Here is a 21,725-nt window from a genome sequence, read left to right as displayed (position 1 = left end):
TTCAGTTAAAACTGGGGGGGGGGGGAGGCAAAACAAAGTGCTCAAAAATTGAAAAGTTTAACTTGACTACCACGAAAATAAAAGGCAAAGCCATAACAAGGGTCCAGTGAGAAGGTTCACTGGGTGACAGTGACTGCTGGGAAGCCTGTAGGCCCAAGTTTACTCCTCAGAACCCTCATTGTGGACGGAAAGAAACTGTGGTTCTTTCTATAGGTTGCCTTCTGACTGACTACACAGGGGCTGTGACCCACAAAGCTCCTCCCAACCCCCACCAAACTCACGACCCCTCCCCAAATAAATATAACAAAAATATTTAGCCATAACAATCTATTTTCCCTCTGTGTTTTTTTTCTACCCTTCGAATAGCTTTCTTCAAAACAAGATGAGGCTCTTTCCTACCCCTCTCTTCCGCACTGCCTCAGAGGAGATAAAACAAGGGGGAGAAAAAGGAGAAAAAGGAACTTATTCTCCTCGAAGACACTGTTTGGGGCCAGCTGAGTTTGTTTACGTGTCCTCTGGACAGTTTGGTTGGGCTTTATACAGTGGAGCTTTATATAGCTTATCACAAAAACTGGTGAAAACACATAAAAACACAAAGAAAGGCACAGTAGCCACCGCCGATGCCATAAAGTCCGACATAATCACCGCTGTTTATATTCTGCCTGAGTGTTTCTTTGCATGTGTGTCTGTGTGTTTTTATAGGAGGCTGCTGCTTGTTAATATGCAGATACCTCACAGGGGTGTAAATGTGTCACGGGGACAAGGAGAACTGGGTGATAACTGCCATTATAATCCGCCGGTGTAGAACATGGCTACAGGGAGGACCTTCATACTTCCAAGGCGGTTCCATTCCGTCACACGCCTAATTCCTGTTTTGTTTTACAGGAGGTTATAAAGGGCGTAGGTCCCTGCCTGGATGGGAGTTCAGGTCAGAAACTGCCTTGAAGAAATAGGAAAAGGAGGCCTCTTAGGAGCATTCTGTTCAACGTGAACTATGCAAACTTGAAGGCATATGCAAAACCATAGAGGGGCTAGTCCGATTTCAACCTACTGTAATTTAAGTCATTAAAAAACAAATTTTTTTCTTCATTTTTTTTATTGTTTAGGAATCTTCGTGAGAAATGCTATTCTTTCAGCTAATACCCGAGTAAGATATGAATAATGCAAGGTGCCACAAAGAGATTGACATTAACCACCCTTAGCAAAGTTGTAATTCAGAGAATGAGGGGGAGGCCAGGTCTGCTGCTGCGCCACACAAATGGACTGACTGTCCTGCATGCGTGCACCACCTACTCAATAAACTCCAGCAGGCAGATATCACACAAATGTGACGGGGAGCACGTGACAGTCTCAGCTAATGGAAAGTCCTAGAAATCCATCTGTTCTGTAGCATAATAAAGGACAGAATTGCAATGGCAGCCCATGCAGCAAATTTTTGTTAGATATTCACGTAAGAGTTGGATTGAGCAAATGTAGTTTAAGTGAGACACTTAAAATTGATGCTCTTTATCCATTTTAAGCCAGGCCTGTTGCCCACACCTGCAACCCCAGTACTTAGAAGACTAAGACAGAAGTTCAAGTTCAAGGTTAGCCTGGACAACAAATCAAGACCTTCTCTCGAAAATACGAAACAAATGGAGGACCAAATTTTAAATACTAATTCAGAAGATAATTTTCTATGCCATTAGGAAAAACCCTATGTATTCTATTCAGTGAACAGGCTTATATTTCTTGGGTTACACATTCCTCGAAGCATTGTTCCCCAGTGCTGTAGGAAACTCCCTGATGCTTATGATAAAATCCAACCAGCTTCGGGTCAACAAAGTCACCCAAGGTATCTGACTCCCTGTTTATATATAGCCACTCCACTTTACAATTTTGCTTAAAATTGTAAACACCTTCCCCCAGTACTGCTGCTGTATTTGCTATTAAAATGCTCTAAAAGTTTAGTTACATATTACATTGTGTAAGTGGGAAGGGCTGTACTCGGCCATGCTGCCTGTGTGCAGCTTACAGGACACCTTTGTGGATCTCTGTCTACCTTTACACGGCTTCCGGGCTCTCACTCGGGTCACCAGGTCTGTGTAGCAACCTTTGCAAACTATGCTCATCTGGAACTACTTGATTACATTAAAACATGTCTCAGAAAGAAAAGTCCCATATATTTTATCCACCGCTTGTTGAAAGTATCATCTTTATCACCTGACCCAACTAAACACCGTGCTTGTGTTTTTTTTTTTTCAGCAAAAGAAAACATGGCCCTACTAATGGTTCTTGAAGATGGCCACTTTAGTCCATATATACACATACATATACATATATATATACATATACATACATATACAGACATATACATATATACACATACATATACATATATATATACATATACATATATATACATACACACAGTTAGGTAAGAGCCATCCTCATACTTAATGAGAGAATAAGCATGTGTCTAACACCATCCAGAGGTGTGAGGGCCCCGACAATTGTTTCCTTAGACTTTGCCTCTTTCCACTGGGCTTGACGACACACTTGCCTTTATTTGGCTTTAAAATTAGTTCTTTGGACCTAATGTGATTAATACCCCCATGCTCTGGCAAAATATTCAACCTGCCTACACTGATCTGAAAAAAGACTGTGGGAAATGGCCCTAGCCTATTTCTGATTACTATGCCTCTGGTAATTAAACGGTGATCTTACCAGTTTTTCCTCCCCAGGATGTGGCAGTAGTTTTCTAAGACAAGTGGATAAATTATTTATTCATCTATTTATAGTCCATTCCTACCTTCCCAATATTTTACTCAACTTATTTCCAAACTGAGTTCAAGTTCATTCATTCCATTCTTTCTTCGGTTTTTAGCAAATATAACTGATTATTTCCTGTGTGTCAGTAAGAGATAGAGGAAGAAGAAAACCAGAGACAATAAATTGTGGCACATCTCAGGGCTGATAATAAAAACTAGGCATTTTTTTTTTGTGCTTTTCTTTGCCAAGTCAACAGGCAAGTTTGATCTGAAGGCTAAGAACTTTGAAAGGAATGTACCTATGCCAATGGTCTAAAAGCCCCAGGCCCTGAACATGAGCTAGACCAGAACAGCAATAGACATGTTAAAGTGGCCCAGGGAAAGGCTATGAATCTTCAACCCTACACAAAGAACTACAGGCAACTAAATAATTCTGAGAAGGGGAGAAAGCCTTCCTCAGGGAAGCTGATACCAAATAATGTCAAACATGCTGAGAAAGCTATACTTATATATTTAGGAACATGTGTGTGTGTGTGTGTGTGTGTGTGTATACATATATACATACATACATAGATATATGTAGCAAGAAATAATGAAAATTAGAGGCCATGAATTTGAAAAAAAGAAAGGAAGGGTATATAAGAGAGTTTGGAGGGAGGAAACAGAAGGCAGAAATAATGTATATCAAAACAAACAAACAGGCCAGGCGGTAGTGGCGCGCATGCCTTTAATCCCAGCACTCGGGAGGCAGAGACAGAGAACTCTGTGAGTTCGAGGCCAGCCTGGTCTACAGAGTGAGTTCCAGGACAGGCTCCAAAGCTACAGAGAAACCCTGTCTCGAAAAAAACAAAAAACAAACAAAACAAAACAAACAAACAAACAGAAAAACCTAGGCCCATTCAAATACACACTGAGAACTAATTCAGAATGAATACGCCCACCATACAGCCGAAACAGGAGATTCAGATGCTGTTAGGATGAATTTTAGTGCAATGCTAGATGTCCTCAAAAATAGTTCACAGCTAGTCATACTTGGGCTTGAACTAATCAAATGGGCTCCAAGCTAACAGTTCCCAGACTGATTCTTACTAGCTAGATAGTTACCAGAGAGAAATTAAGCATTCTGGATCTCTTCCTTTCATGTATTTACTTTATTTACTTACTTAAAGAGAAGTCTGCGTTAAAATATTTCTGGAAGTTATTATTCTACGAAATATGTTTGGCTCAGAAGACTATATCCTGGTGATAAGTCATGTCACATGAGAAATCAAACTGCGAGGTCAGGCCTCTGTTCCTATGCTGTCTGTTGCCACTTTTAACAGATGCATTCCCCGTTTTCCCAGAAGTCTCTATAAACGGTGTATCCTTACCAGATGTTCCAGCGGCTGCAAGGCTCCATGGAAAACTCTGTATATATATATATATATATATATATATATATATATATATATATATATATATATATATATATATATATATATATATACATATATATATACATTCCAAGAATAATGAGAAACAGCTGCTTCAGTGTCAATTTACTTGAATCACTGAATATTAAGCCTATAGGGAGAGTTTCACCTCTTCCTTAAGAACACATGGGAGGGACAGAATCTAGAGAGCCCCACCCTTTGTAACCCAGAAAGAGCTCCTACCTAGAAGCGTTTGAATACAGGCACACACAATGGGTCTTTACTAGTAGTCCGAGAAATCAAATTCTTGCTGTGTCACATAGCTTGTCTTTTGCTTTAATCAGCCCAAGGAGCATAATGACTTTTGTGCATTCTCTCTCTTGGCTAGAGAGCCAAGAAATTATTCACATTAGCATATGTAATACATTTTAATACTCCAATGAGCTCTTGAGGACAGTCTCCCAGAGCCAGGAGGTCGTGATTAGGACAGCATCAATCCAGAAAATGAAATTCATCATCTCCTATCCTTCCTACACGTTCACCACAAAGCCAGTGACTGAGGGAACATTTAAAATTAATAAAAAACTTTTCCACAGTTAGATTATATATATAAACAAAAGACTATACATTTTAAAATGTACAATCAAACTTACCCAAGTTTTAATTTTGAAATGTCAATTTTATAATATCCAACTTGTCTTAGAAAACTAACGTCTATTCTGGTTCGGTACTTGGTCTAAAAATAACACTCCAGGAGGTCCCTAATCAGGAGACATTCTAGATAAGCAAAGACTGGGAATGGTAAACTAACCTTGAAAAAGGCAAACCATTTGTAGTCATTCAGCACAATCTCGAAGCCTTGGTTGTAAATGAGGGTAAAATGCCCAGAATTGCCAAATGCATCATATGCCGTATCCAACTTCTTAAGGTGTACCACCACCTCTGCACTCTTTTCTGTAGGATCTAAAGAAAATGAAACAGAAAACACATGAAAGTTAACTGAACACCTAGGGGAGTGCATTGCCTCAATAATTTCTAGGTTAAGGTATTTTTCTACCTTGCAACCTAACTGGGATTCATGATCTGGCTCATGAAAAAATTGGGCTCTGCTGGACCCCATAGCACAAGCCTTTAATTACAAACCCACGGGGCTGAAGAGATGGCTCAGAGGTTAAGAGCACTCATTGGCTGCTCTTCCACAGGTCCTGAGTTCAATTCCCAGCAACCACATGGTGGCTCACAGCCATCTATAATGAGATCTGGTACCCTCTTCTGGCCTGTAGGCATACACGGAGGCGGAATGTTGTATATATAATAAATAAACAAATCTTCAGTTATAAACTCAGCAGTGGGGATACAGACACAGGCAGGTTTCTAGGAGACTAGCCTGGACTACAAAGTGAGTTCTAGGCCATACAGGATTACATAGTGAGACTCTGTCCAGAAAGACTTCTTCAAAAGTTTCAATTTTGCTTCCTCTGTAATGTGGTGGAGGGGTCTGGGCAAGCCTATGAAGTGAGGGTTCTGAAGAATACAGAGCTACCACCATGCAACCAAACATTGAAAATAGTTCCCTAACTGGGTATGTTAATCTCAGCAGTCCAGACTGAGAGGTAGGTGCATCTCTGAGAGTTCTAAGACAGCCTGGTCTACATAGCAAGTTACATGCAAACCAGGGCTACATGGCAAGGCACCATCTCCGAGAGAGAGAGAGAGAGAGAGAGAGAGAGAGAGAGAGAGAGAGAGAGAGAGAGAGAAGGAAAAAAAGAGAAAAACAATTTCCTTGTAAAGAGTGGGGAAGAGGCTGGAGAGATAGCTCAAATGGTTAAGAGCACTGACTGCTCTTCCGGAGGACTCAGGTTCAATTCCCAGCACCCACTTGGCAGTTCCAGGGTACCTGACACCCTCATACAGTCATGCATGAAGGAAAAACACCAAAACACATAAGTAAACAAAACAAACAAAAAAGAAGAATTGCCAGGTAGGGGAGGCACAGGAGCTTTAATCCCAGCACTCAGGAGGCAGAGGCAGGCCTGGTCTACAAAGCAAGCTTCAGGACAACCATGACAACAGAGACTCTGTCTTGAAAAACCAAAACCAAAACCAAAACAACAAACAAACAAACAAACAACAAAAAAAAGTGTGCCTCTGTGTTGTGACTCAGTAGTAGAATGTTAATCCAGCAAAGAATGGGGAGGGAACTATTCAAAACTGCAAAAGGAACAGGGGAAAGACAAAAACGACTGATTTAAATAAGGAAGACCATAGAAACACGGCAGCTTTCAACTCCTAAGCTGAACCTGTGGAGACAGGAAGCGGTCTGTTCAAGGAGATGACACTCCTCTCTCCTCAACCTCTGTAAAAGCTAACACCCCGGTCTGAATCCTTCCAAAGACTCAGAAAGCACGAGGCTTATAATACGTATAATGGTTTGAATTGATAGGTGTTAAAGTTTAACTTTCATAAGAGCAGGGAGGGGTCAGATCTTTGGGTGCCTTTAATGGTTGCTTAGGGGCAAAAGGAGGTTTGTAGGCAGAGAGACTCATAGAGAAGCATTCAGCTAAGTCCATCCGCAGAGATCCACACTTCTGGCTTTCAGACCAACACCCTGGAGGATGGCTATGCAAACTCCTTCTATCTTATTATATCCACGCTCAAACTTAGAAAAGAAACAATAGTAGATACCGCTCAGGACTAGGCAAAGCCCCTAGTCACCTGGAATTAATTAAAATGAGTTTTTTTTTTTTTTGCTTGAGTAGGGGGGTGGGGACGGGGTGGGGGTGGGGATGACGGTATGTGACAGCATTTACTCCACGGACAAGGAGACTACAGCCCAGAGGTGAACAGTCTGTAAAAGTCAAGACTGACCGCGAAGACCAGAAGTGTGCCTTTTCAGTACTAGTATCCTAGGGCAAGCAGTTAGTCTTGCGGCACGTGGAATGCCCCGGTGTTTGCTCACTACAGACTCCCAGAGAGCGTTCCCTGAGCTAGGCACAGTGCTCGGTTCCAGGCATATCCAAATACTGCAGGGTAAAGGTGACAAAAGAAACAGAAAGGAAAAAAAAAAGTTTTTGTATCTCTCTTGCAGTCTTCAAATAGAACAACCTGAAGTATCGAGGAAAGAAGCAGGTAGCAGAGACTGAGTTTATAATCGTCTGAGAAAATGGTCCTGTCCCACCGTCTCGCGGTGGCGAGCGGGGGTTCCCAGATGCCCAAATAAAACAACTAACAACCCTAACAACAACGTGCTACGTTGTACCGAGCCTGAGGTCAACAGGGTTTTTAAAAACAAGAACCTGCCACACTGAAGAGGAAGGTGAAGAAAGCAGGTCTCCACTTTCTTCTAAGAAATCAACTCAAACAATTTTTAAAAATGCAAAGTTTTCTCGGAAACACAAGTTGTGAGAAATTCAAGAAAGTTAAGTGCGAAGTTCTCATCAGCTCCAATTCAACTTGGCGGCCCTGGCTCATCTGATCCCCCAAGGGACCGGTCGCCTGCTAACTTCCCAGTCACCCACAAACGCCGGCCCCAAAGCAGGGGACTCGGGACAGAAAAGGACGACTAGGGGACCCCGGGACGCGGCTTACCCATCACCGAGCAGTTAAGGTCGCTTCGGGGACGTCTGGGGCCCACCTGGAAGACCCAGGTGCCCAGCAGGTCAGGGTAGGTGCAGTTGGCAGGTGTGTCGGAGCGCACCGTGCACACTCCCAGGAGCGCCAGCAACAGGGCGGCGCGCGCCAAATAGAGCCGGGGACCCATTGCTGATGGCGCCCGGGAAGCCGAGAGCAGTGAAAGCAAGAACTGGAGCGCAGAGCGATGGGAGTCAGGCGACCCTAGTGGCTCGCGCCTTAAAATACCCAAGAGCCCGGAAACCCTAAACCCAGGGGCGGGGTTACAGGGCACTGAGAACTGAACGAAGTGGGGGGCGGGGAGAGCGGCGAGGCTGCGAGGATGGGGGTGGAGAGGCTGGCTTGAGGGCGGGGCAGGGTGTGACTAGGTGAGGCCGGACTGGCTGGGAAGATCTGGGTGGGGTAGAAGGCAAGGTGACCAGAGGGAATTAGATATAGGGCGGGGTGGAGATGGGCACCACGTGTGTGTGGGCGGGGGGGGGGGGGGGGGAGGGAGGCAGGAGAACCTCTGCCCTTTACCGGCTGAGGGCTCTGAGGGGTCTGGCCAGATTGCTGAGTTTTGTAATGCCAGTGTGATTAAAATAGAACCTAACCCGGGCTAAGACAGAGCTGACCTTAGGTCTACCGAGTGTAATTCTCTTTCCCTTGTTGTCCTTCTCTTAATCTTCGGTCCAGTTGCGTGCGGCTGTTTGTCGCCTGTGTAACAACTTTACTTGTTAACCTCAGCCACTCGAGTCGTTTGAGAACTTCTGTTCCGTTGCCCAACTCTACCTTTGTAAATCTTCTCGGTTTCCTCTCTGCCTATGTACCAGATTTCAATTGTAGCGCCTATTTGCAGTTTCTGTGCATCCGTTTTTGTTTTTCCCTCTTCTAGGACTGAATTGGGTGAGAGGGGAGAGATGGTTACAGAGTGCTCCGTTGATCACGTTGCTCAAGCCCTTCTCTTTTCAGAATGAAATCAAGAGGTGGCTAAAGAGGAAGTAGCTAGTCCCCTGTGAGCTGACAGCAGCAGTCTGAGCTCCCATGTCAGGTTTTGACCCTCATGACCTCATGGGAGAGTAGTTTTTGGAACCTTAGCTCCTCTTTCAGTCTACTTGCCTACAATTGTTAGGTAGCAATCTTTAAAGAAGTCGCCTTCCCTTCTTGTGAGAACCGTTCTGAGTTGCCTGGCTGTTGTAGGCTAGGCGATTTGTCCCTTCTGAGCTAACCTGAGGATATGGTGGATGCACTAGGCAAACTTAATGTGCCTCTTGGACCAATTACGTTTGCTCATTTTTGTCCCATCTCACAGATCACAGATGTTTGCATGCAGACTTTTTTCACTGAGAGAAGCAATATGAGGAAGCAAAGTGGTTGAAGAACCAACCACTTCTGTCTCCAGATTCTACCTTAAAAACACTCAGGCTTGGTAGGAGTATTTCATGGGAACTAAGGGATGAAAGTGCTCTTTAACATGTGAACTCAGCTACAAGAACTAAGTGGGGAGGGGACAACACTTTGGACACTTCATAGGTCTTTAAAGGATTAACAATGACATTGTATAATTAAGGTAGCATTTTTAAAGGCACCATTATATAGTAATATTACTGTCCTAAATTTCTGCAAAATTTGCCTTTGCTAAAATATTAAAAATCTTACTAAATGGTCCATATCTTGAACTAAAAAGTGAATCTGGGGATTTCTTTGGATCAAATTAGAACACTTAGTAGTGAAAGAAATTTAAAGCAACTGCTCTGCAAAGACAAAGAGAGAGTGTGGGCCTCTTTGGATTAATGAATTCATTCTGATGTTAGGAAATGAAGATTTAGAGAGTCGAATCACTTGTTAAATGCCATTGCCAGTTATTACAAATAAGCAGACAATGAATATATGTTTTATGCTCCAAAGTGTAGTATATATTGAATAATATGAGATAAAATGAGTTTCTAGGCAAAGCACCCTTTGTCCCTGGGCTTCCACAATCATTGGGAGATTTCCAGAGGCAATCTAGCATGGTTCTAGAAATGGAGTTCCAGGGCCAGCAAATGTCAGCATCAATCTGGAATTTACTAAAAATGCCAATCTTTGAGTCCTACCTTATTCCCGTCAGACTGACAAGGTTGAGGTAAGTTCCAACAGTGTGTGTTCTGGCCATCTTTTGGACAATGTAGCTCAGTTTAAGGTTTAGGGTACTTCTTCAGGGACGCCCTGAGACTCAAACTGGAAGTCTGGCTGTGACTCAGCTGTTGTAGATCTGTTATTGTCTTTTGGATTTTGTAAAATATATAATGTGTGCATAATTATATCTCCTATTTCTATCTCACCTGGTTTTTACAATGACTAAGCGAATCTCTAGCAGATATCTTCAGATATCAGACGTTTAGCACACTATATATTTCAAAACCATTTTTGTTACATTTATGTGTTTGTTTTGTGTAAGGAAGAAGTACACAGAATTTGGGGTAAGTTCCATCCTTTCACCTCAATGGGTTCTAGGGCTCGAACTTATGTATTCAGGCCTGTGGCAAGCGCTTTCACCCACTGAGGTGTCTCAAGAGTCTGTCACTATATATATTTCCATTAAATAACTTTTCCCTGCTCATTGGACTTCAAAATACTAATACTAAATAATTCATGTCACACATTTAATCTCCAATTTTTTGTTACAAGAATGAATAGTATAATGATATTTGGCATCATAATTCCATATCCCCTGCCTTGTGAATAAACGTGAAAAGCATGGTGCTGGACTTCACATCAAAATAAAAGACCTTAGAGGCAGAGGGAAGACTGGACATGCCAATTCTAGATATGGGATTTGATATTACAATACTTCTGGCATTGATGATGATCATCATAGCTTTTTATTTAGTGTGTTATATTTTACCAAGGCAATTTACCAACTTATCTAATAAATAATATCTGGGCAATAAACATATACCATCCTATTTAATAGGTATGGCATAATTTTATAAACTACTATGTACTTTGTCCTTATTCTTAGTAAAACAGAGGTTCAAAGAACTCACTTGAGACTAATGTCTATAGAAGAAAAAGTGAGAAGGGAACACGTATAGAGAGAGCCAAGAAAGGTGGGTAAGGAAGGAAGAACAAAGAATTGAGAAAAAGAAGCCTCGGAAAAAGGTCTGAGGTAATCATAGCTAGTTCAGCAAGGAGTTTGGGTATTCCAAATGCCCATAGAAAAATGCAGCTTGGGCAGAAATGGTCCACCCCTGGCATGAGAGCTGTACTTTCAGTGGCTGACCTGATTAGGATGCTGAGGTGGATCCTGGAGTCTTGCTGTGAACACTGCATAGCAGGTGCTTTGGAAAGGAAAAGAAATTAGTGGGGCCCCTCTGGTGGCCACGGTGGGTGGGGATACTTGTGTTCCAAAGTATCCTCAGAAGGAAAAGAGAGACAGTAGTTTGTTGGGGTTTTTATAATGTCCTGTCTGGGTGTATTCCTGTGTTTCTATACGGTGTTCTAGACAGCGGTCAAAACTCCCCTCATCCTGCTTAATCTGTGTGGTTCGTCCTAGTGATGTGATTGATTTTTGTACAAGACTTCATGCTTTTCCACCGTAGGACGGTATTAATTCTGTACATCAAGCTGTATCACAGCGCTTAGTCAATATCTTCCCATTCATTTCCTCAACAAAATGAATGAAAGGAAGGCAGGCAGGAAGAGAAGCCAGAAGGAACGGTCACCTGATTCCAGGCTATCTTCATAAAGCTACCTAGTTAGCTAATTGCACTGTTACATTTTTTTCTCACTCTCTTTCTTCTCACAGCTCAGAGCGCCTTTGGTTGCTCCTTTTTGAGTGATAAGATCTCACTATGGACTCATGGGTGGCCTGGAACTCAAACTCACTGAGCAAACCAGGAAAGCCTTCTATTCATCCAAATTGCCTGTCTCTGCTTTCCAAGTTCAGGGATCACATGAGTGTCACCATGATCGGCTAGCTTCGTGAAGGTTATAAAGACTCCAAAATGAAGTTTATTCTACTATGAAAGAAAAGTAATTTTTTAAAAAATATTTATTTAATAATAAGGGTAATAACATGGGATAAAATTGGACATGCAGGGCACGGACACCCCCAAGCATCAATTCCCAGAATGTCCTTGCTGGAGGCAAGAAGAGAGTTCTGAGTTCTGTGTCTTCACTATCTTCAACATGAACACTGCTGCCTAGGAGCTGCACTAAACCACCTGACTACGTGTCTACTGGCTGAAACCTAAAAAAGGCACCTGAATCCTGATTGGGCCAACTGGATTGATCAGCTCATCCGCTCCCCGGCCTCACTCCTCTTTCTGCCGTAAGCCCTTGAAAAGCCCTCAAACTAGTAGCTCAATGATACTCTGTTTCCTGGGGACCACACACCTCCATCTCCCTCACCTTCATCTCCCTCGTTCTCACGTATGAGTCTATAATAAACTCCTCTCTCAACCCCATCATTTGTGGTTCACGAATTTCATTCTTTACATTAGCAAGACAAGAACCTGAAAGTCACTGGCTGAGGGCAGCTTTGGTGGCCTTGGAGCTTCCAGAATCCTGGCCCCACCTGCCCCCTCCATCCTCTAAAGCAAAGATCCTCTCCAGTACTGAGAGACGCTGTTAAGTGTTCAAAGCCATTGCAGTATCCTCCTATAAATAACAAAACACTGAAGGTGACAAGCGACATGCTTTTTTTCAAAACTTTTTCCATGTGTGTGCCTCCTCGCAGCAGAGATATACCCTGAGACGTGCACTGAGTGAGGTTGGCAAACACCAGAGAGTATATCCATAAAAACCCAGATCATCGAGGCCAATGACTCTGAATGGTCTTTTACTACAATGAAGAGACATGATACATACAAGGCAGACTAGGTTGTTGCACTGATAACATGATTAATATAGTATGTTGCAGTAATTACTGATTTCTAATAACTAGAAGTCTCACCCTCTAAAACAATAATTAAAGAAGGAATGCAGTCTGTTGACCACAGTGTTGCAGATACAGAGAGAGTCAGAGCCCTCGAGAGGCCGAGACTAAAGGATCAAGAGACCATAGCCAGCTTGGGCTGCAAATCAGACCTTATGTCAGAAAGCAAAAGAAGATAAACATTGACTATTGCTACTAAATAGCATGTACTGTATGGTTCATTAGCCATGTTGTGTGATTGGCAGCAGTGTTTATTTCTTTTACACCCCCATAAACACATGAATAATATATTCTAAGAACAACTCAGCTAGAATATTGTTCTACCTGACATCCTGTCAGGGACAACTGTCTCAAAAATGTGTGGCCTTGCTCACAAGATGGTAGGGATGAGTGGACAGAGAATGGTTATATGATCGCAACATGAATCCTAGACTGGATTCGTGAAGACCACTGAAAATGTGCTCCCTGTTAGCTATAGGTCACTTTCTTCATTTTTAAATATCAAATATGGGAATAATCTAGTTTTATTCAGATAACGAATAAAAAAAATAATAGGACATCCTAGAATTCGATGGACTCCTGAGCTTATGACATTAGAAAGAATTACTCTTCATACTTTAATAGCTAATTGGCATGTATATAATATACCCTTGTTTCTTTCAAAGTGAGGGTAAGCTTTCAGATTTTGCTACTTCTGGGGATAGAAAAGGAAACAGGAGGTTAGAAAGGTTAGTGACTTTTCTGTGGGTGCCCTGATGGCAACTGTAACCCTAACAACCAAGCAAAGACTTCGGGTTTTAACTTCGAATGTTTGAATGGAGCTGAGAAAGCGAGACTTCTCTGATGGTGAATGCAGTCGAATATGGGAGGGAGAGAAACAGGTTTTACACGTGAGCTGTCCAGACTGGAAGGCGATGAGCTGTGAATTGCTCAGCTAATCTCTACTCTACGACCCCACTCCCACCTCACTAGCTACTTGCGTTGCATCAGGCCAAGCTTTGAAAGCAACAATTTAGAGAAGCATTTGTTCCACCAGAGGTGAAATTTTCCCATAGGCCACAGAACAGGAATAGCCCTCTGGAGCAAACTTGATAACCTCAATGTCTGTACCCTCCTGGACTCAGCATCTACCCCTGCAGTTTGTCCAATGGACCATCCATCATCTCTTCTTGCTGTTACTAGCAGTAACTATCCTCTATTTTCACATTCTTTTCTTTGGACTGTTGCACAAGATAGAATCCTAATGTCTCTCCTGCTGTGTCCCGCTTCTGTCCCTCCTGCCCCTTCCTCATTTGGTCAGCAATGTATCCTAGAAATCCTCACCATGGTGCTTTCTTTCCCTTATCAAGAAACCTCCCTGTTTATCACACCTCACTCAGTGGTATTTTTATCCTTCGTGGTGAAATCCTATGAGCCCTGTGTGATTGGCCTCACGTATCCTTTACTCCTCAGATTGCTCACTGTTCAGAAAACATTTGCCCACCAAGCTGTCCAGATTCCTTTTCTCTTTATGGCCTTTGTGTCTTTCTAACCTCTCTGCCTGTAATACTTCAGCATTTTCTTAATGACTGCCCATTGCACGGCCTGGGAAATTCTTTCTTGTAAATACTCTACCTCCTCAGAGGTTCCTCCCAAACAGCTGTGTTTAAAGAGTACTGTTGGCCAACTTTATTACTTTGCCTATTTCTAAATGTTTCTTAAAGCTATGTGTAATTGATCTTTCTGCTGTCCTGGAGCGGAAGCCCTAAGCACCCGAGGTTTTGTTGCCTCATCAATCAATGCGCATTATTAAATGTTGACAAAATATCCCCCTTTACTCTCCAGCATTCAGATGAGTAGTTTTCACTGGGTGAACACTTACATTAGTGGATGATGAACTTCGTATTTCTTACGTTGTTCTGGTCACTTTCAGATACATTCATCCAGCAGAAGAAAGAAGTTGTAAAAGTTGAGTCCAACTACTTAAGAAATACTTAACCTGCTTGAAACAACTTAAAAACACATATTGAGCAACAGGAAGACTAAAATACGTGTCATCGTTTTATTTTCAGCGCTTTGCAGTTTATAGGCCATGCCAGGAGGAAAAGATAACTTCAACAAAGTGAGTTCTGAAACAACAGAACTGCATCTTGCCAAGAAGAGAGCAGAACCAAGCCAGCTGCTGCCCTAAGGTGGCAGGGGTGAAGGTCAAGACTGTCTTTTTCTCCAAGATGAGGAAGTTCCATCCTTTTCAGAATCAGACACCCTCCTCAATTAATGACAGGGTGAATTGAAGTGTTTAATGTGCATAATAATTGAAATGACAGAGAGATTTATGTGTTTCTCCTCTACCTTCTTAAGGTGAATGGGTGGGTGGGTAGATAGGTAGGTAGATAGATAGATAGATAGATAGATAGATAGATAGATAGATAGATAGATGAACTTTAGTGATCACATTGATGATTTTAAACTCTGACAAAAGGGCTCGGGAGGTGACTTAGTCAAGGGCTTGCCATGTTCCTGTGTACCACACCTTTTCTCATGTAGAAAGTCAGGAGCAGCGGTGCCTGCCCTATTACAGCACTGGACAGGTACAGACAGGAAGTTCCCTGGGGTACACTGGCCAGTTAGCCAAGTCAAATGGGTGAGCTGCAGGCTCAGTGAGAGACCCTGAGGTTTTGAATAAATTGTTAAGTGAAATATTTAGAGCACTGTCATAAATTATACACTGGAAGCAATATTTTGGGTTATGTCCATTAAATGGTAACATGGTTAACACCTTTCTCCTCAATCTTATTTTCATTCTTTTTTTTAATTAATTTTTTCCCAGCCTGATCACAGTTTCCCCTCACTCCCTTCTCTCCTCCCAGTCCTTCCCTCATCCTCCCTTCTCCCTCCCCATTTTTTTCAGTCTTAACTTTCATTCTATAAATTGCAGCATAGAGATCGTCAAGCAATTGAATTACTTACAGCCTTTACTTGCTGAGTCATCCTGTCAGTCCAAGGTACTTTAATTCCTGCAGAAAAGCAACAGGACTGATGAGACCAACAAGGTCTCCGCCCAGAACAACCCTAACAAGGCCCACTGCCTCCAGTGGGTTCAGAAGTTTCTAGCAGCCTCACCAGGCTCCTGATGAAAACCCCCTTTTTCTGAGTTGTTTTAAATGTAAACATTTCAGATTTTTAAAAATTCTTTGAGCTATTCAGATACGTATTTATTTGATTGTAGCCTTGCGTTTCTACATCACCTGAGGTCCTGTTTATGTGTGGTATGATACAGAGTCACTGATGTTTTGACTGGCTGTGCTTCTGGTGCTCCTTGTTAAAAATCGTCGCTGTCCTTCTAAATTTAATTACCAAATTTAAATATATTAAATTCCTCAGTACATGGGAAGTTTTTAGCTTTGCTTTGTTTTGCTGTTCAAGTGAAAAGTAAGTTCATTTAATACTTTCATAGATTTTTCAGACATCTCCATCTTTGTGAATTTTAGGATCTCTACTTTCATCTTTTCTGAAGTAGTTAACATGTTCAAAATTCCACATATTTTAGATAACGACTTTCTCTCTGTTTTTTTTTCTTAATGAAGCATTCAATACAACTAATTTTTAATATGTTAGGGAAAAAATTCCTGGATTGGTCTATTTCCAATAACTTTGCTGGTTTTTAACTAACTAAGGTCACTTTTAAATCATAGTGATTTTTTTTTCTTTTTACCATATTTAGCTTGCTTTAGTGTTATTTTTTTTCTTTTTCATTCATATGATCTTTTAGTAATAAAGACATAGACTAGGCCTACATTTTTTTTGAGAATAACTATATCCCTTAAGAAAATGGTGAGATGCTTTTTTTTTTTGTAATTTTAAAAATGTATGGCTTGCCGGGAGGTGGTGGCACACGCCTTTAATCCCAGCACTCCGGCGGAAGAGGCAAGCAGATCTTTGTGAGTTCGAGGTCAGCCTGGTCTACAAGAGCCAGTTCCATGACAGGCTTCAAAGCTACAGAGAAACCCCCGTCTCGAAAAACCAAAAAAAAAAAAAAGTATGGCTTTTGTTAGATCACCAACTTCTTCTATATGCTATTTAAGAGTCTCGGTTTCTCATTTTGTGAACTTATTTGTAGTGCAACATTTTGTTATTAAACCAGACTGTTTTAGAATGTGGCCGATACAGTACCATTTTAAATTTTGTTAATACTTTCTTTATTGTTAAATTAATTTATCAGTGCATAAGATAAATTTATTTACATAGTATTTTATGCTCAATTTAATGCACTATACAGAGTATGTGCTGTCTTTCTGCAACTTTTTGGTTTTTCTGGGAGGGTCAGTATAGCTTCAGAATCTGATCAAATATTTCAGTGCAATTTTAAATCAGCTTTAGGGTTTATCAAATTATTTTTAATATATTTAGTTGCTATGCCATTTGCTATATTTATCTATTTTATTTTTAATAAATATTTAAATAAATAAATTTAAATAATATGTTGACCAAGAAAATAAATTGCAACATTGTAACAATTAAGAGGAACAAAAATGGGCAGTTTAAATCAGCCTTGGATGTTCTCTTTCCCATATATATAATGCATGATTTTGAAAACATGGCATTTGCCTATTGATAAGTGTTCTCAGATAGCTTCACCTCTGGAATTTCTGTCTAAGCTTATAGCTCTACTATTCCTGCAAGTGCTTGGTAGTTGGCCCGTCCTCCATTCTGTATTGTACAATGTCTGCATTTTACATTGTGCACACGGGATTAAGTTGAGGGAGTATGCACAGAACACACATTTTTATCGTTGGATGCTTTAATTGTATAATTTCCACTATTTTCTTTTCCCTTTTGATTTCTCTGGTTTTAACAGACCCACATGGCAGGACAAGATAGTACAGAGGTTCTTGCAGCTTATATTTTTTCCTGAGGCCATTCCTTATTTAACTAGAATCTGATCTCCTTGATAGAGAATTTCACAGAAAACTACCCAACTCTATTCTAGGAACCAAAGGTCAGAATGTATTATCCAATTTATCTTAGTTTTTGTTAAAACCATGTGTTCGTGCAGAACCCCATTCAACCACCGGCTCTTCTGTTAAAACTGCCTGCTTCAAGCTGTCTGCTTCCGTGATGCACCCCAGCAGCTGCTCAGCTAGAGAAAGGACACAGTTTCTACCTTGAAAACCCCTGTGTTCTGGACATTCTAGACTCTACCTAGATCCCTGAATACTTAGGTGTAGTCACAGGCTGCTGGAATAAAGACTTTCAATTGACTATACACTGTATCTAAGTGCTCATCTCTTATGGGATCCCTAACTTCTGACCCATATAGGGAACACAGTACCTACAAGTATGTTAAAAAGTTAAAATATTTTTTGCTCACAATAATGCACTACACAGTGAGTGTGTTGTCTTTCTGCAACTTTTGTTGGTTTGTTTTTGGTCAGAGATAAGAATAAAGAAATTAAATTAAACATGAGAGCCGTGGGGAAGGAGAGAAGGGTCTGTACTTAAGGGCATTTACTAGACCCATGTGAGGTGGCTCACAATCTCCTTTAATTGCAGTTCCAGGGATCCGACTCTATCTTGGATCTATACACACATGGTGCAAATATACACATACATGCAGACATACACACGCACATGTTTAAAAAGAAATAAAGTAGTAATAAGTGAAGGCAGAGAGTCAGAAAACATAAGAAAAGTCCTATTTTATAGTAGTGATTACCAACTGTTGAGGGTCTAGGATACACAGAAGCTGTGTGTGTTCACATCCACTACATCTTGGGGTTTCAGTAAGGAACTTTTAAATGCTCAGGGCTAGGAGTGTGACTCTGTGGCAGAGGGCTTGGCAGAGAGCATGAGGCCTTGAATTGTGCTGAGAATTGGGCTACGAAATGTTCCAACCCCCACTCCGTATTTGAACACCTCATCTGCAGGTGGTACAGCTATTTTTGGGAGACTGTGGAGCACTTACTGGGGTGGGGGCTCCCTGAGAAATGGGTTGCTTTGGGTGGGTATTCTGGGTTATAGTTCAGTCTGTGCTCTGGCTAGAATTCTTTTCTCTGCTGACTGTTAGTGGAATTAGGACTAGAGACCATTCGTGTTACACCCCACGAAACGTCTAGCTTCATTCTGCCCGTGTCCTGAAATTTATCCAGAAGCTGAAGCGGGAAGACACGGGACGCGTACAGCTTGATGAGAAGATGAGTTCGAACTCAGTTATCGTTGCAGACTGGACGTTTAAAATTTTGTAGACAGAGTGGCTTAATTCAGTTAAAGAGATGTTACCCAGTTTGCTGTAGGACAAAAGGACTGATCCTTGACCCTATCCCTTGAGCTTTACTGCATTTAAGATGGAAAATCCATTTGAAGACATTCACGCGAACAAAGAACGGTGGCAGTCTTCCTGAACTCGTGAACTCCCTGCCTTGAGCACATCTTCCTGGTACTCCCCGGCGCAATTGGCAGGGTTGTACTCTCAGAAATCAACTGCCTACAGCAAGGTTTTTACCAGTTCACCTATGCAGGCAGGCTATTTCATCTGTGGAACAAGATGCCCCATTTATATCAAGCTGACAGCAATACTTCGTGACAGTTTCCACTTGGAGCTGCTTTGTATATATGTATGTATGTATGAATGGATGTGTGTAAGTTTTAAGAGGTCACGGAGGTCTCCTTGGGCACTAGGCATGCATGAAGTGAATCGACATACATGTGGGAAAACACTCATATTGATAAAATAAGATAATAATTTAAACTATGAGTACTCATATTAGGCCAGAGAAAAGGAGACAGAAGACTGAAGACCGATGGATAATCAATCAAGTTTGAGGATAAGCTTCAAAGGGGGTTTTGAAAGGAAAAAAATCTGGGAATGTGTTTCACCAGAGAAAGACTGGTGTGATGAAAGCATGGGTGAGGACATTTTGAGTCTAAAATGTAATGAATGAAATTTGTGCTGCCACCAAGCCCCAAACCCATGCAAGTGGCAGCTTTGGTTCCCACCTCTAGGATCACTTCCAAAGCTGGTGCCACATGTCTTGGACTCAAAGCAGACTCCCAGTTAAGTGGACACAGGCTTTCAGCTGACAGTTTCTAAATCTAGGCGATTGAGGTCAGCTGACGCTAGGGTGTGGCCGCTCTGATAGACTTCACTGTGGGAACTGGATCTTATTGGTTTGGTGACATAGACTGGGTGGAACTGATGAACTCCATTAAACCATTGTATCACAGTGAAGCCTGTCATGATGCTTTCGAAGTTAATCTGCTATGAACTCGTCACTTCTCTGTCCTAAGAGAATGATAAAGAAATTAGCTATCTAAACTTTCTGGTTGCTTAGAGTTTGAATAAAGATGAATAAAAACAGAACTATCGTGGCACATTGGCCGTCTTTATTGGTTTTCTTTGGAACACTTACATGTTGTAGGCAATGGACGAGTTGCATTATTGCAATGGCTAATGAAAGACTCGTCCGCCTCTGATTTCAAGGATGGCAGTCCAAAAAAAAGCATGACATCATTTCTCATGCAGTGTTAACCTCCCTTTCAGAGCAGGAACTGAGTAGCTTTGTTCCTGCAGCCATTTCCCAGCACAGTGTTCTGATGGGATTCTGCCTTGCTCGAGGCAAATCAATCACAGAATGGGATCTCTAAAACTGTGAACCAAAGCCAACCTTTCCTCTGGTGCTTATTCGTCTCAAGTATCTGTGACAGTAACAGAAAGTGGAGCCAAACCTAAGAAACTCTCCGATGAGGATGCCTGATCTTTCAGGCTTTCTGGTAAACCTGTGTGTCTCCTTCTAGAAAGGGAAATTGACCTTACTGCCATGGAATGTCTCTAGAGAGAAGGAAGTAGCTGTCATCTTTATCATCTTGGTTAACAAACAAATGTGTCTCTTGTAGAGACTTCAGTTTTAGCTTCTAAAAGGATCTTTGTCATAGGGACTTAGTATAAAGAAATTAAGAGAGTTGTCTCTTCATAATTCTTTTTATTTTAAATTACATTTCTTACTTTTATCTAATAATTACTAATGTTGTTTTAGCAATGATTACTATAATAAAAGCACAATTGTGTCAGAATTGAAATCTGGCAACAGAATACTCAGATTGCCCTCTCCCAGCACCTGTGAGTCTTAGTAAATCTAGAGATGTTTCTAGCATTAGATACAGCAGCTTCTTCAGCTCTGACTTCCTATTACATGTTGCATGTCAACAACTACTGTCTAAACTCCACCTTAAGTTACATGATTAATTACCACTTATGTAGGAGGAAAACCACTACAAATAAGTGACCAAAATAATCCAATTGTCTCATTCAAAGGAACTGTGTCGCCATTATATAATAGTCAATAGCAGTCTTGGAAAAATTGTCAATAAAATTCAATAAATAAGAATAATCAGTTGTGACCCAGACACAGAGAAAGCAAGATGTGACCTCTTTGCTGAAAAAGGTACCAAGCCACACGGCTAACACAGATAAGAATGATGGGCTAATATAAGTTATAAGAGTTAATAAGAAGTCTGAGATACTAGCCCCATTAGTTTTTTTTTTTTTTACAGTACATTTCTTTGTTTGTTATACTGAAATTAGAAAAATAGTTTCCAAACCTGGTTGTTCACCAGATTCATAAACTCCACCCATAGTTAATCTCTTAATAGTTAATCCTTAGTTAATCTCTGCCCAACCATCCAGAAGAGAGTTCAGTCAAATTTCTGTCGGATCCTGTTGCTTTCTTATCTATAACCTCCAGGGATTCCCAATTGCTTCACTCATAACCTGGCTCCCAGAAGTCTTCAGAGAGAACATGTTTGATGGGTGAACAAACAAGCCAAATAATGAATATAAAAAAAAAATCGCATTGGCCGGCAGGGAGATTCAATGGGTAAAGGGACTTGTTACCCAGCTTGGCAAATTTGGTTTGATCTCTGGGATCCACACTAATACAGAGGAAATGCCCTCAAGAAGAACCATGGTCAATTTCTTTCCTTCTCGCTCTTTGCTTCCTTACTGTCACAAGTGAGCAGCTTCCAGCTTCCCTGATCATGTACTTTCACCATGTATGC

General features: G+C 41.3%; 1 protein-coding gene across 1 annotated transcript in view; it reads right to left on the bottom strand.

Annotated features, from left to right (window-relative positions):
- Positions 1-8,004, bottom strand: part of Ctsc (cathepsin C) — a 35,106-nt gene extending 27,102 nt beyond the window's left edge. Inside the window, exons 1-2 of the mRNA XM_048435233.3 lie at positions 7,751-8,004; positions 4,974-5,125 (exon numbers count right to left, since the gene is read on the bottom strand). Coding sequence (XP_048291190.3) covers positions 4,974-5,125; positions 7,751-7,922 — 324 coding nt within the window. The 5' untranslated portion in view covers positions 7,923-8,004. The remainder of the gene's footprint in view (positions 1-4,973; positions 5,126-7,750) is intronic.
- Between the last annotated feature and the right edge of the window lie 13,721 nt (positions 8,005-21,725).

This window comes from Myodes glareolus, chromosome 24, assembly GCF_982192425.1.
Source record: "Myodes glareolus chromosome 24, mMyoGla1.1, whole genome shotgun sequence".
Taxonomy (NCBI): Eukaryota; Metazoa; Chordata; class Mammalia; order Rodentia; family Cricetidae; genus Myodes; species Myodes glareolus.
Note: the sequence above shows the minus strand (reverse complement) of the source record. Positions and strands in the feature narration are given on the sequence as shown.